The sequence below is a fragment of the Panthera onca genome, chromosome B2, assembly GCF_046562875.1.
Source record: "Panthera onca isolate mPanOnc1 chromosome B2, mPanOnc1 haplotype 2, whole genome shotgun sequence".
NCBI lineage: Eukaryota > Metazoa > Chordata > Mammalia > Carnivora > Felidae > Panthera > Panthera onca.
In genome coordinates, this window is record NC_138343.1 from 67,834,447 (window position 1) to 67,847,404 (window position 12,958).

General features: G+C 42.0%; 1 protein-coding gene and 1 pseudogene across 5 annotated transcripts in view; one reads left to right on the top strand and one right to left on the bottom strand.

Moving 5' to 3' along the window:
* The first annotated feature begins 1,514 nt into the window (after positions 1–1,514).
* SENP6 (SUMO specific peptidase 6) overlaps positions 1,515–12,958 on the top strand; it is a 115,070-nt gene continuing 103,626 nt past the window's right edge. For all 5 annotated transcript variants that reach the window (XM_060615981.3, XM_060615984.3, XM_060615987.3 and 2 more), the window contains exon 1: positions 1,515–1,680. In XM_060615981.3, the coding sequence (XP_060471964.1) occupies positions 1,629–1,680 (52 nt within the window). In that variant the 5' untranslated portion in view covers positions 1,515–1,628. The remainder of the gene's footprint in view (positions 1,681–12,958) is intronic.
* On the bottom strand, positions 9,810–10,761 carry LOC132666529 (protein LSM14 homolog A pseudogene; annotated as a pseudogene).

Sequence of the window (12,958 nt, forward strand, 5' to 3'; positions counted from 1 at the left end):
TATTCATGTTAGGATAAGATTTTAAAAGAAGTTTTAAAGGGAAAGATTTTCTGCCTATGCCTTGGCTAACAGGACAAACTAATTAGAGCAGTTCATTCCTCAAAGACTGCACTTTAATCATACCTTTTCTGCTGTTGGATTTTCAATGAGATACATAGCAGAAATTTTCGTTTTTTAAAGAGGAATAGTGAGGGATTTAAGAAAAATGTTCGCTTAGAGGACTACACACCTAAAAGAATTGAGTTTTGGTGGTGGAGCCAGGCATCACTTCCCTTTCCTGTATTCCAGATTTTCGTTAATGAATGCCTTACTTTTGTAATTGTAAAAAGCCAAAGAAAAAAGGAAAAGAGAAAATAAACACGATATAATAACCTGCAATTAATTATAAGGCCTGATTTGTAAGGCAGGGTATGGATTTTGAAGTCTCAGGCACGTATGACAGGATTTTTTTTTTTTTTTACACTGTCATCCAAAATGTACTGTAGACTCTTCCTTGATAAATTATTTTGAAAGCTTCTTTTAAAAATGAAGACCACAAATCATTTTCTTAACATGTGGTTTCCCTACTTCACTCTACCTACGCTCTTCAGTTGACTATGGTTTAAATTCTAAGGCCTGGTCAAAGAAAGGAACTTCTAACATTTTTTTTTAGGCAACTGTGGTGCCACAGAACCCAAGCTCATCACCAGCCTGGCTTAGAAGCGCTCACACACCAGGTCTGCCATGGGGCCCTCGGCGGTCGAGACTTTTTTTGGACGAAACGCGTCCAGGCCGAGTCGGCGCCGCGCAGGGCCCGCTCCACCGAGAGCCACGGCGTCTGGAGCCTCAAGTCGGTGTTCCGTGCGGCGCCGCAGACCGTTCTGCCCGCAAGCCGAGCCCGGGCTCCTGAGGGGGAGCGGCGCTGGGGGCGGCGGCGTCGCGGTGGGGGCGGGAGCCGGGCGGCAGCTCCAGCGCCCGTGGGGGAGGAGCGGCAGCGGCGGCGGCTGGAGCTGCTGTGGCGACGGACGCGAGGCGGTGGCAGAGGAGACCCACCCCTGTCCACATGGACAGTCGCAAAGGCCTCCGCTGATGCATTCACGCCTGGGCGGGGTGGGCGGACGGCCGTAGCGGCGGCGGCGGCGGCGGCGGCAGAGGGAGCGAAGGGCCTGGGGGCGCCTGACGGTCGCCGAGACCTCGCCGCCCCGGCGCGGCGGCTGCGGCCATTTTACGGCCCGGGACGAAGGGAGGTGTGTTTGTGTGCTCGCCTTCAGCCTCTCTTCCTGGGTCCCGCGGCTGGGGAAAGCGTCTCAGGCGGCCTGGGTAGGCGGTGGATGGGGAGTCGTGGGCCGAGAGGAACCGGGCCCGGGAAGCGCCGTCGCCGTCGCCGCCGCTCGCGTTCCCCCGGAGGGGCCTGAGGAGAAGTCCAGGCCGCGGGCCTTGCCACCCGCCAGCCCGCGGATAGGCCCGGGAGCGCCTGGCCTGCTTTTGTGTAGGCCCATCTGGCCGTGGGAGCGCCGCCCCCCTGACGGCCGAGTTCTAGGCCCGCAACCCTGCGGCGGCTACCCTCCTGCGGCGCGGCCCCTCATCCCGGCAAGCGCGGCGGTGGTGTGGGCCATGGATTAAGAAGGAGGCGGCGTGGGAGGAGGAAGATGGCGGCTGGCAAGAGCGGCGGCAGCGCAGGGGAGATTACTTTTCTGGAAGGTACACCTATTTCTGCCCTTGCAGGGGATAGGGTGGGGGAAATACAGGGAAGTGTGGCCCTCCTGGTCTCCGGATATTCAGTTATTCGCACAGGGTGGGTTTGGGGGCGGCAGAGGTACTGGGGGGGGGGGGGGCGGGAGCTGCCCGGGCGATGGCTGGGAGGGAATGTGCTGCGAGCGCGCTGGGTTCGAGTCCACCGGTGTGAGGAGCTTGGCTGGGGGCGGACATGGCCGAGAGGGCGCGGGTGGATACCGCTGCGAGCTGGAGTTGGTGGGTGTCCCCTGAGAGTGCACGCGTTAAGTCTTTGACATTTAAAATTTTTTGGTGGTGGCCTAAAGATGAGAGCGGATGGCAGTCGCATCTTGTTTGGTGTTGATGGAAAGTTTCAGATTGCTAAGGTTGGGTGAAATTGGGGGCCAATCCTAAGTAGGGAGGGGAGAGGTAGTTTTACTTGGGTATGTTTCATGTACGCTCTCTGCTCTTTCTGTTTCGCAGAGCTTCGGGCTTCCTTTTGCATCCAGTATTCAGATTAAGTCTGGCCATGTCTGATGTTCTTACGAAGTGTTTTGCTAAAGATATTTTATAACATAATTTATCTGAAAATATAGAACGAGATTCACAATGTCAATTTGGGGACGGTCACCAAAGCTAATAGACAAAGTTTGGGTGGTTCCATTTTTATTCACTTGTGAGGGAAAGCCAAACATTTGTTGTAGGTGGACTAAGTCTTAAGAAAAGCTGCATGTTATTGTTGGGAATGGTGGTAATGGGTAACAATATTGGTTCCTTGCCCATATAAACACGGACTCTCAAATACTGATAAATCCGTTGTGACTGTGGACCAGGAACTTGAGTGTTTGCATTGCTCAATTTGAGTATGGGTTCAGTGTTTATTCCAAATTAAATATAAATTGTTTATAAACATGTTTAGAAAAATGAGCTTACTGTGCAGTGATTGTTAAAAAGGATTAGCTGGATACTTTGACAAAGTTGATTTTCATATACAAGATAAGCAATCTTTAAAAAAAATAATTGATTAGAAACATTTCTCAATTAAGAAAATATATCTTAACTGTGGTGTAGGTATTCTGTAAGAGGGTGTAGAGGGATAGGTATTGCCTTGTTTATGGTTTTATTAACAGCACCTGGAACAGTGCCTGGACTACAGTAGGTCCTCAATATTACTCTGAACAAATAGGGCCTAACAGAGGTGGATAGGGAAAGAGATCTTAATTTTCTTAATTCTTCCTTGAGTATAGCAAAGCAAAAAAACAAAAACAAAATAAAAACTTACATGGCTATGCAAGCCAGCCTTTATTTAAAAGTGATGGGAGTTTTGTATGGGATTCCTAGTGGGAAGATGTGGAAAGCTTCTAAGTTTTTCTGGGTTCATTTCATATTACCTCTGTTTTACCTCCATTCTTGTTTGGGCAGAAAAGATATCTATTAGAGGCCGAGAGTGGTGCAACTTGTGTTACAGGTGGTGTTGTGTGCTGTTATTTTTTGTTTTGCTATTGGAACCTCCAAAGATGTCTTACTGTTACTGATGCTTACTTAGTACATTCAGTATGCAGATGATTGATTATATTTTTGTACTTAGGTAACTTTTGGACTTCTACAGGCTTCTGGTTCAGTTTAAGTTCTAACTAGATGAACATAGGAAGGATGGAAAGAGCATAAATACAGCCAACAAGTATTGGGCTGATTGTGAATTTCAAGCTATCGCTCTTAGTTGGATCTAACTTAAGGGTCTAGGAATGTACAGTTATAATAATTTTGAGTTTCACCTTGTCTTCCACGTTCTCATAAGGAAAGCAAATGGTAACTTGTTTAGAATATGAGCATAAGGGAAAGCAAGGATTTCAGTTTCTCATATCTGGTTTTCATATATTGTACTGCATTAATAAATAAGTAAAAATCCATTTAGAATAATTTTTAAAAAAATTTAATGTTTGTTTATTTTTGAGCGGGAGAGAGAGGCAGAGTGCGAGCAGGGGAGGGTCAGAGAGAGAGACAGAATCCGAAGCAGGCTCCAGGCTCTGAACAGTCAGCACAGAGCTTGACTCAGGGCTTGAACCCACAACCGTGAGATCATGACCTGATCTGAAATTGGACACTTAACCGACTGAGCCACCCAGAAGCCCCTAGAATAATTTTACTCCATGTTTTCATAAAGTTCCCTTTTTCACTTTGTTCATGTCTACTCAGACCTGACGACCTACATAAAATGTCCCGCTGCCACACATACAAACCCATGGTATTCCCTTATTCTGTTTTATTGTTCGTAACACTTATCACTTGATAAATTTGTTTTTCAATCTTACTAAAATATGAGCTCCGTGAAAATAGTGACTTTGTTTTTTCACCATTGTATTTCTTACTCTTGGAACAAGGTGGTAGCAGTGTGATAAAGACAGGAATATACAGAGCAATAAAGGAGTGGAAAAGCTATTTTACATAATATTAAAGTCAGTAAACTCCCTCTCGAGGAGGTGACACCTGAATTAAGGTAACATGTTAACTTCAGAGTATGGCAGAGAGGATGATGCCTGTGAAGTTTTGAGATGCTGTATGGTTCCATTTTTGAAACAAAAAGGAGGTCATTATGGCTGAAATGTAGCAAGCAAAGGAGAGAATGATAAGAAAGGGAGGCAGCAGATCTAATATTCAAGACGAATTTTTATTTTATTGTAAGAAGTGGGAAGTCATTGAAGAGTTTGGGGCTAAGGAGTGTCATGATATGATTTATCTTTTTAAAAAATCACTTTGGGTAGAATGAATTAGAGTAGAGGAATAGTAAAAGCAGGGACATGAGTTAGAATATTGGAGTAGTCTAAAATAGAGGGGTTAGAATAGATAAAGGGTGTTAAGAGGTACAAACTTAGATTATAAAATAACCCACAGAAGTGAAAAGTAGAGCATAGGGAATATAGCCAGTATTACTGTAATAATGTTTTATGGTAACAGATGGTGACTACATTTGTAGTGGTGAGCATTGAGTAATGTACAGAATTGTTAAATCAATATGTTGCACACCTGAAACTAATATAACATTGTATATTAATTCTACTTCAGTAAAACCAAAAGAGGATCTTGGATTAGAATGGTAGCATTGGAGATTGGGGAAGAGTGGGTAGATTGAAGATATGTTTGGATGTAGAAGCTTACAGGGCTTCTTGGTAAATTGTATATTGAGGATCAGAGAATGGGAGGGATCATAGATGACCCCCAGGGTTTTGGTTGGAGGTTTTGGGAGTTAATTCCATTTACTGAAATGGAGGAGACTGGTAGTAGAGGAATGAGAAGTTAATAGTTCTGCTTTGGTTGAATTAAGTTTGAGATGCTTATTTGTCAATCATGTTCTAAATTATGTTTTATTTCCAAAGCAAGAATCATACCCCTAGACTAACAAGCCTGTTTTATTTCCTTATAATGAAGTAAAATGTTAATTCTATTTCCTTTTCTGACTTCATTAGAAAAAAGGAGTCCTACTGGCTACTATTGTACTTAATTTTTTAGTATAATATCACACTGAAATTACTAAGATTTAATTAGGACCCAACTTGTATTGAACTCTTTTTTCTCTCTGTTTCTTTCTCTTCTATTAACTTAAGGTTGTTTTATACCCTTTTCTACTTGTGATAATAGCATGGCAGGATTCCCTTTTCCTTCATTCATTCACCAGGTATTTATTGGACAACTGCAGTGTTGTAGGTACTATGCTGAGAGAGGCACAGTGTTGAAGGGGGAAAAAGAAGTGGTTTCTCCATGGAGTTTCCAGTTGAGTCGAGGAGAGTCGATGGTCACATAATCACACTTGTAAATGTAAAGTTACAGCTGTCAGGTACAACAAAATAAATTATTCATAATAACAAGAATTTGATTTAATTAGGGCATTTTGAAGGATGAGTAGGAGAAGGAAAGGTGGGAAGGATTTCCAAGCTGAGGAAATAAAATAGAGAAAGCATGACATATTTAGGGAACTAAAAGGATAGTGTGGTACTGGCAAGGAGAGTGGTACAAGATGAAACTGGAGTTAACATCAGATTTGTTCCCAGAAAGGTCATTGGCTACCACATGGAAAAGGATGCTTTAGAGAAGATCAAAAGATTATCAGCAAGATCAATTTAGGGCAAAGGTGATGGTAACTAGCTTGTTCTTGTTTCTTCCTCCTCCACCTCCACCACCTCCTTCTCCACCTCCACCACCTCCTCCTCCACCTCCACCACCTCCTCCTCCACCTCCACCACCTCCTCCTCCACCTCCACCACCTCCTCCTCCTCCACCTCCACCACCTCCTCCTCCACCACCTCCTCCTCCACCTCCACCACCTCCTCCTCCACCTCCACCACCTCCTCCTCCACCTCCACCACCTCCTTCTCCACCTCCTTCTCCACCTCCTTCTCCACCTCCTTCTCCACCTCCTCCTCCACCTCCTCCTCCACCTCCTCCTCCACCTCCTCCTCCACCTCCACCACCTCCTCCTCCACCACCTCCTCCTCCACCTCCACCACCTCCTCCTCCACCACCTCCACCTCCACCTCCACCTCCACCTCCACCTCCACCTCCACCTCCACCTCCACCTCCACCTCCACCTCCACCTCCAACACCTCCTCTCCACCTCCACCACCTCCTCCAACACCTCCTCTCCACCTCCACCACCTCCTCCTCCACCACCTCCTCCTCCACCTCCCCTCCACCTCCACCACCTCCTCCTCCACCTCCCCCTCCACCACCTCCTCCTCCACCTCCCCCTCCACCACCTCCTCCTCCCCCTCCACCACCTCCTCCTCCCCCTCCACCACCTCCTCCTCCCCCTCCTCCCCCTCCTCCACCTCCTCCTCCCCCTCCTCCCCCTCCTCCACCTCCTCCTCCCCCTCCTCCACCTCCTCCACCTCCTCCTCCCCCTCCCCCTCCACCTCCTCCTCCCCCTCCCCCTCCTCCTCCCCCTCCCCCTCCACCTCCTCCTCCCCCTCCACCTCCTCCTCCCCCTCCACCTCCTCCTCCCCCTCCACCTCCATCCCTCCCTCCCTCCCTCCCTCCCTTTCTTCTTCTTCTTCTTCTTCTTCTTCTTCTTCTTCTTCCTCCTCCTCCTCCTCCTCCTCCTCCTCTTCCTCTTCCTCCTCTTCTTCTTCCTCTTCCTCTCCTCCTCCTCCTCCTCCTCCTCCTCCTCCTCCTCCTGTGGAACCTTTATCTCCCCTGTGGAACCTTTAACAAATCTACTTGCTCTCTCATTTGTTCCTTTTTTTTTTTATACTACACTTACTCAAATAGAGCTTTTTTCTCCCTTTTTTTTTTTCCTTTTTCTTACCAACTAATTGCTTCACCATTATTTACTCCGATTTTTCCTGGCCTTACCTTTTGTGTACAAACACACATATACCTACGTAACTACTTTGTTTCCCTTTTTACTGTGGGTCCAACTCCTTTTGTGGACTTTGACCACTAGCTTGAAAAGCCTGATGCTGAATTATTGCTCTGTTGCCCTCTATACCAGCAAAATGTATTAAATCTCCAAATGAAAAATGTTTTCTATTTCCCCTTAACCATACTTTTATTTTACATATAAGTGTAATTCAGAACGCAATCAGTTTGTCAGTTTTACTGAGAACTGTAAATAAATACTTCATAGGATCTCTTGAACTAAAGCACAATTTCTTCTAAATGATTGGCATTCCATGAATATGAGCAAGGTCTTTAGTTTCCACCTGCTAAGTGGAACACACCACAAAGTTATCCATTTAGCCCTGTTTCTTTTTCTGTTGATAGGACTACTCTTAGAAACTGCATCACAGTGTCATTCCTTATTTACTCCTTACTTAAGTGGGCTTATTTCCTGGTTTTATCCCAGTTGAGTTGATTTCATAAAAGGTATTTTCATTAGAAATGTAATGAGAGTGTGAACTCAGAAGCTGGATTGCCAGGGTTCAACATTTGGCTCACCACTTTTGTGTTTTCATATCTGTGAACCAAGAATGGTAACTGAAGTTACCTCATAAACTTTCCATGAACATTAAATATGTTAATATGTTTAATAGAACAATTCCGGGCATATAATCTTGAGCACTATGTGTTACTTGGTATTGCTATATTGATTTTCTTAGTAGTCAGAGAAAAAGAACTTCCTTTTCTTGCTTTCCTTCTCTTTCATATTGCTGTTGTTTTTATTTGAATTCTAGTTTTTACTTTTCTTTCACTTACTACCTTTCTTTTTCTAGGTATTAGCTTGTTGTTTTTGGATTTTATTTTATTTTATTATTATTTAGTAAGTAATCTCTACACCCATTGTGGGGCTCAAACAACTCTGAGATCAAGAGTTGCATGCGCTACCGATTGAGCCCACCTGGCGCCCATTAGCTGATTGTTCTTGATATTATAGGTTCATTGGTGTAGTCAGAGAGGAAGGAGGAAATGGAATTATATAGTCTACATGTCTACATTTCCATAAGTTGATTGTTTCTGTTGCCATTACAAAACTATGTTGAGTATTTGAGGAAATCAAGAGTTGTAGAGGGGTTATATGATCTAGAACAACTTGGTGGGAAAATCAGAACTGGAGCTTGGCACCTGACATATATAATCTTAACTTCCTTCAGCATTTCCTTCTCTCTTCCTTCCCTCCTTTCCTTATCCCTTTGCTTCCCCACTCTTCCTCTTTCCTACTTTCCCTTTGAGAGGGGTCTAGACAACAGAAGGAAAAATAATAGGGAATTATGGGGAATTATCAGTTATTGAAGAAGCGGCACTCTAAGAGGACAAGAACAAGAGCCACAGATCTCTTAAGGCTTAATTTCAGGAATTACCCAGTCACTTCTGCCACATCTATTGGCAAAAAATGTCACAGAATCAACCCAGATTCAAGGGGAGGGAAGTAGACCACCATTCAGTGCCAAGAGTGGCAAAGAATTTGCAACCATCTTTATACAGCCACCTTTCTTCTCCCATTTACCTGGTATGTATATATTTTTTAATTCTTTTCACAAAGCCAAAATATTGCTTAAACTTGAAAATGACAGTTCTTACGAGATCCAAAAGTTTCTAATTTCTTGGCAGTTGGAAGCTACAGAAGATGGAACAAAGTAGGCCACACAATTTGTAATTTGTTTCACAGGTATAAAGAGCAAAATAAACAGTCATTGGTTTGACTTCTCTTTGATCAGGGACTGATTCAAGAATTTCTGAATCGAGGTAAGCGTAAGTAAGAAAAGAGGAAGAATGTTAGAAATTTTTCTTTCCTTTTTTCTTTCACTTGGTGATGTTTGGGTCATGCTGGAGTTGTTATTGTAGTCTTTTTCATTTTCATTACCTGAACTCTTAGAAAACGTGGTCACACTATTTATGGTATTAAAAATTAAACACTATCTCTGTACAAAACACAACAGTTAATATACAAAGTCAAGGACAGCAGACTATTAATGATCATGATTATAACCCACTTAACTTGTATACTTAAAGTCCTGTTGCTTGGAATGATGCAACAATGGATGGTAATCTGTTATTATGAACCGCAAATTATGATTGCCAACATCAGCTTAAAAAAAAAAAAAAGACAACAAGTATGGAAGGTAGATAATCTATGCAGTATCTGTTTGATATTACAGATGGTTTTTCTTTAGCCCTATTCTTTGGATTATCTTAGGTTTTGTACTTTACATAATTTTCTGCATCCATCACTAAAAATTAGGACCCCTTTCTCCTGAGGATACAGGACTTTCATTGCTAAAATTGGTACAATCATTGGGGTCACACGGAGACGTTTAGACATTCTGCCTTGTCGCAGGTTAACAACAATTACCTTGAGGACATCTGAAGCTACAAGCTTGAGTAGCAATACAGCAAACCATATTCTGATCTTGCTTTTAGAGGTTTTTGGCTATTTCAAATACATTTCATGTTTGCTTTTTAGTATGGTTCCCCTCCCCCCCCCCCCCCACCCATATTAACTGCAGTATAGTCTTTGAAATAGTGTAGGGAGAGCAACAACAACAAAAGCCAGTGTGTGTATCCAGCATATAGTAAATTCACTTCTTCAGTTTTTGCAAAGATTGAAACCAAATGGCAATCTAATGAAGAGCTAGAAATTCCCTGAGACCTGTTTGTAGACTATGTAATAACTTTGTTGTTTTTCCTCATTCAAAAATCTGCAAGCTTTCTACCCCACTACCTCCTATATATGAATCTGCCACTAAATTGTGAAAACATGGTGAAGATACTACCTCTTCACCATCATGACCTCTGTTGACTCTGCCTCTATAACTCCTATGACCACTGTTTGGATGAAGTGGGATTCCAAATATTTTGGCATTTGATCTTTCTTCAGCCTAGGTTGGTCTCCATTCTCTAATATCATAGGAGATTTTATCAAAGAATGATTTAGTTTTGTCATAATAGCGATTAAGTCTGGGAGTCTTCATCAGCATTTCCTTCCCAGTTTGAGTACCAACTCCTGAGTCTCCTTTGTCTTCACCATTTACAAGCTTTGCCTGTTTCTCAAGTTTACCTTCTAATTTAAGTTTTCTGTCAGTTTTTTCCTTGTTGAATTATGCATTTCATGTTCAGAATTAAAATGTCATTGGTCCATCTCCCTGGATACTGAATTCCTCTCTTACCCTGATGATCTTCTCACCTTTCTTTGGTGCTGTTTGTCTCTTACAGTCATTTCTGAGTTGTTCATTTCCTGACTTCGGAACTTTGTGTGCATCAGCTTGAGATAACTGAATTTTTAGAGATAACTGAATTTTTTCTATCTTGTAAAGATAGAACCACCTGTATTACTTTGGGATAAGATACCACTGCTTGATATTTCTGTTCTATAGAAGATCAAGGAGTTTCCAGAAACACCAGTAGCACCAAACAGCTGCCTGATAAAGACCTTGGACAGAACTAACTGTATGCTGGCATCCTGCCAAAAGGTCTGTAGAAATCCACTGAATGGAACAAAGAAGTAGATAAACAAAGAATACTGAGCAGTAGTAGCTCCATCCCGATGCAAAGAGTATGTGGTTTTGGTGACTCCTGAGAAATCTAATTTAATATCACTTCCAAGAATATAATATATTTAGACTTCATTTTGAGATAGTTTTGGATAATCTATTGGTCTGTTTTCTGTTCAAAAGTACGAAGGCTTTATAGATTAGGGATTTGAGAAAGTCACCTCAGCTGGGTGATTCTTCTTTACATAATATATGTCCCTGGTCTGGAGGTTCCAAGATGGCTTCATTCAAATGTCTTGACTCTAGTAGATGTGGAAAGGTGGACCCTTCTCTTTCCATGTAGTGTAAAGGCCTCTTCACCTGGTCTCTTCAGCAGGGTACCTGTAACATGGTGCTTGGAGCTCCAATAGATCTGTCTTTGGAGGATCCTGACAAGTTCTTAAGAAAGACTGGGGCGATAGTGCTACAGAGCCACCTGAAATTGCTTTATTGAGATTTTCTGACATTGACATTTAATTCCTCTTTATATTTTACTGCTTTTACATTTGTCAGTTGCAGAAGTTTCAAGTTTAAAAAAATTATCCTATTTTTCATTATTGTAAAACGTTATGGTGATAGTTTAAAAGTTATTAGGAAATATTTACATCTATGTGAAATATGAAGAATAGTATAGCAAAAACTCATGTTCTGCTTACTAGCCAAAAGAAAACATTACCAGTATAGTTGAAGCTGGGGTAAACCCTATCCTTTTTGCATCCTCCTACCTCCAGGGGTAACTACTATTCTTAATTTGGTAGTTATCTTTCCCATGCATTTCTTTGTACTTTACTCTTTATGTATGTATCTCTAAACTGTGTGTGTGTGTGTGTGTGTGTGTGTGTGCGCGTGCACCCACATGTGCGTGCGCACGTGTAAATTATCTTGCATGTTTTAGAATATGAGTTATGTTCTGTATTTTTCTGCAACTTGCTTATCATTCTTACAGCATTGTTTGAGGGATTAATGTTGATAAGAACTTCCATTTTCATTGTCAATTAGTATCTCATAGTATGGATATACTACAGTTTATTTATACATTCCCATTTGTAGAAGTTTAGGTTGTAGCCACCTTTTTATTATTACATACATTGCTACTATGTATACCTTCATATGTTTCATATTGCTACTATGAAATCTTTTAAAAGTACATTTCCTTGTGCACGTGTGTGTGTGTGTGTGTGTGTGTGTGTGTGTGTGTGTTTCTGTAGGGCAGAGGTCAGCAAACTTTCTGTTTAAAGGGCCAGATAGTAAATGTTTTTACACTTTGCAGTCTGAACACTCTCTGTTCCAATTACTCAATGCTGCTATTTTAGTAAGAAGGCAGTCATAGATGAGACATAAGTAAACAAATGTGGCTGTGTGCCAGTAAAACTTGATGGACACTCAAATTTGAATTTTTTAATAATTTTTATGTGTTATGAAACATTGTTTTGATTTTTTTTCCCTTCAACCATTTAAAAATGTTAAAGCCATCTTAGTTTTTAGGTCTCATAAAAACGGGCAGTAGTCCATATTTAGCTGGGCCATACTTCACTGACACCTGATCTAGTGTATCCCTTAAGCGATGGAATCATTGGGTCATGTACAGTTCCAGCTTTATGTAGATATTGTCAAATTGGTCTCCAGAGTGGTTTGATTAACAGTTTTTAAATTTTCCAGTTTATACACATCATCACCCACTTCATAATGTTTGATGTTTTAGTTTTTGCCAGTCTGATGGGGTTATCAGATGGTGGTTTTAATTTATAATATTCTGGTCTGTAGTGAGATTGAGTATCTTTATTGCTGCATTAAAAAACGTATATATTCCTGGGTGCTTGGATGGCTCAGTCCATTGAGCATCTGACTTTGGCTCATGATCTCATGGTTCATGAGTTACAGCCTTAGGTCAGGCTTCGCGCTGATAGGGAGTCTGCCTCCAAGTCTGTCTCCCTCTATCTGTGCCCCTCGCCCGCTAGCACACACTCTTTCTCTCTCTTTCTCCTTCTTTCAAAAATAAACATTAAAAATTTTTTTTAAAAAAATAACTCCTTGTTCATTGAACATTCAAAAAATATTGAGTGTCAAGCTGGAGCTAATCCCTGTTCTGTGAGCTTCGGGCTCTTGAGTAAAGTAAACAAAATATACTATGAGTTTCTTTTTGTGCTTTTGTTTGTGTGTGTATGTGTTTCTGTTCTTAATTCATTCATATCTTCTGCCTAAAATAGGCATTCTCTTGGAATTTTGGAGTTCTATATTATATACTCTGGACAGGAAACTTTCGCTGAATTTATGGATTAAACATACATCTTATGAAATTATTACTT